Below are 3,008 nucleotides of genomic sequence, written 5' to 3' on the forward strand. Positions count from 1 at the left end.
AAGATAGGTGATTGTTTTTCACTGAGACTCATTTAAGTATCTGTTGTATTATATTTATATGAGAATATAATAATAATGTATAGAATAGCCTGAATGATTGACCTTTAATTGTCTTAATAGCCTGAACAGCTGCATAACCACTTTCTCTGATCTCAGTTTTTTTTTCTTTTTTTCTTTCATAAGGTAATATTCAAATAATTTTTCAATTGAGAAACACTAGGAAAATAATAAGTTAAATGTTAATAAATTTGAAAATATTTCATAAATGTAGATATGGCTGAAATTATTTTTCATCTTATTTTACTTTATAATCTTTGATAACTTCGCATTTTACATGAAGGAACAAAACTTAAGAGTATAACTTGCTTGTCTTTATGTTATTTTGTCATTTTTAGCTGGACTTTTTTTGAAAAAAAAGTAGAAGTATTGTTCTAGTTGTGGCAGCGTTGCCCTTACCGTAGCTGTTGCCGTCCGCAAACTTGTACCTGGATCATAACTTTTTAAGTTCTTGGTGTATTGTCTTCATACTTGGCCACAACAACCCTTGGGACAAGACCTTTCAGTAGACCACACTTACCTTGACCTTCATCCATAAATGACCTTGACCTTCAAGGTCAAAAGTCCAAATTTTTGGACCACCATGCAGACCACCACAACTGTGTTGACCACCACCACTGTGCAGACCACCACCACTATGTGGACCACCACCACCATGCGGACCACCACTGTTGCAGACCACACCACCATGCAGACCACATAACATGTGGTCTTCACACCATCATGTGGACCGCCACCAACATGCGGATCACCACCATCATGCGGACCGCCACCACCCATGCGGACACCATCATGTGGACCACCACCACCATGAGGACCATCACCAACATGCAGACCACCACCACCATGCAGACCACCACCAACATGCGGACAGCCGCCACCATGCGGACCTCCACCAATATGCAGACCATCACAAACATGCAGACAATCACCAAAATGCAGACTGCCACCAACATGCGGACTGCCACCAACATGCTGGACCATCGCCAATATGCGGACCATTGCCAAACATGCAGGACCAAAAAAAAACAACCAAACATGCGGAAAACCACCACCAAAGCAATTGTGAACCAAAACCACTACACCATGCGGACCACCACAACCATGCGACCATGTTCACCTTTGGGACCGCAATCCCCCACCATGCGGGACCCACCACTACCATTGGCGGACCACCTACAATGCGGATCACCATCACTACCTTTTTTGTGGAAACCACCGCATTCATGCGGACCCATGGCCCCAACATGGCGGAAAACACCACCCCGACAGGGCAAAACCACCACCACCAAAGCGGATCCACTTTTCACCAATTGGACCAAAACCATCAAAATGTGGGAACACCACCACCATGAGGACTATCACCAAAACATGCGGACCACCACCCCACATGCGGACCACCAAACAAACATGCGGACCGGGCCCCCACCATGCTGACCTCCACCCAACTTTGCAGACCATCCCAAACATGCGGACATCACCAATATGCAGACTGCCACCAACATTGCGGACTGCCAACCAACATGCTGGACCATCGCCAACATGCGGACCAGTGCCAACATGCAGATCACCACCAACATGCAGACCACCACCAGCATGTGAACCACACCACACACCACGCGGACTGCACCACCATGCAGACCACGTCAACTTGGGACTGCAATCGCCATGCGGACCACCACCACTATGCGGACCACCACCATCATGCAGATCACAATCACTACCATGTGGAACACCACTACATGCGGACCATGGCCAACATGCGTACCACCACCACCATGCGGACCACCACCACCATGCAGATCAAAACCACCGCTACCATTTGGACCACCATATATAGACAAAACTAATGTGACAAGACGTACTGATTAAATTTACATTTCATCAAAACAACCTTTTGCCTTTTTCCTCTATGTAGTTAAAGATACAATTTTTCCCATTTCTATTATTGTAAGATAAAATAACCTGGAATGTTAACTTTCTGGTCAAGATGACTAGTATACCTATGTTATCTTGAATAAATATTGATCGGTGGTGTCATCCTGACAAACAGTATACATGTATATCTAAATACTGAGAATATATAATTATCTAATTTTTTAGATAATTAAAAAAAAGAAGAAAGATCGCAATGTTGAAAAACAGTCATAGGCAAATTTTATCACAAATTAATGGATGGATGATCACCAAACTTGGTTCCTATCATTTTTGAGTTGGGAAACCTTATAGAGAGGCAAGTTGAAGTTGACCTGGACTTGTCTTTCTACAAGTTTATTTGAAAAAAATATTTCTATAATCACTGAAAAACAGTTGTTTCTGGTGAGCGATTCAGGGCCATCATGGCCCTCTTGTTTTATTTTATGTCTTACTTAATTTGACATTATATATTATCTAAGTCCCGGTTCAACATGAAGTGCATCAACGGCGCCTTGTTTAATATGAATTTTCGCTCTTCACGGTATCTATAGACGGCACAAAATTATGTTCGTTAGAATGTTTAAAAGATTCCATGCATCAGATCTTTCTTAGTGTTTGCACGAGAAAAGCCATGTTAACTAATTTTACAAGTTTTTAAGGGTTAACAATATATCTAGAAATATCAATTGAAGGAAAAAAAACACTTTGATTTACCACAAACGTTAACTATACAATTCTGTAACGCGATCTGTTTTTAATACTCATTTTAATGTATTAGTGTCTATGTGATTTTCCAAAAGTCTGTTTTTTCCTAATCGCACATGACGGTAAAGTCATAGAATAAACATTTAAAACACACATTTATCTGATTTGCAAATCCCCCGCTTATACAAATCAAATAGCAGAATGATTTGATGTTCGTTTTCATGTAAAATGCGAGAATGCTCCGCATTAAAGCCTTTGGCTTTCACATGTACAAATAGCATTTCATCTTGGTCGTATGAAAAACATCGCGCAAATTTAAAGGATTTAAA

General features: G+C 41.1%; 1 protein-coding gene across 1 annotated transcript; it reads left to right on the forward strand.

The window, feature by feature from the left end:
* The first annotated feature begins 1,408 nt into the window (after positions 1-1,408).
* LOC132750307 (bromodomain-containing protein 4A-like) lies at positions 1,409-1,897 on the forward strand. The gene has a single exon (XM_060740254.1). The coding sequence runs from the start codon at positions 1,409-1,411 to the stop codon at positions 1,895-1,897; it is 489 nt and encodes a 162-aa protein (XP_060596237.1).
* Positions 1,898-3,008: the final 1,111 nt, after the last annotated feature.

The sequence above is a fragment of the Ruditapes philippinarum genome, unplaced genomic scaffold (genome assembly GCF_026571515.1).
Source record: "Ruditapes philippinarum isolate M1 unplaced genomic scaffold, ASM2657151v2 ctg7128_1_1_1_1, whole genome shotgun sequence".
Lineage (NCBI taxonomy): Eukaryota > Metazoa > Mollusca > Bivalvia > Venerida > Veneridae > Ruditapes > Ruditapes philippinarum.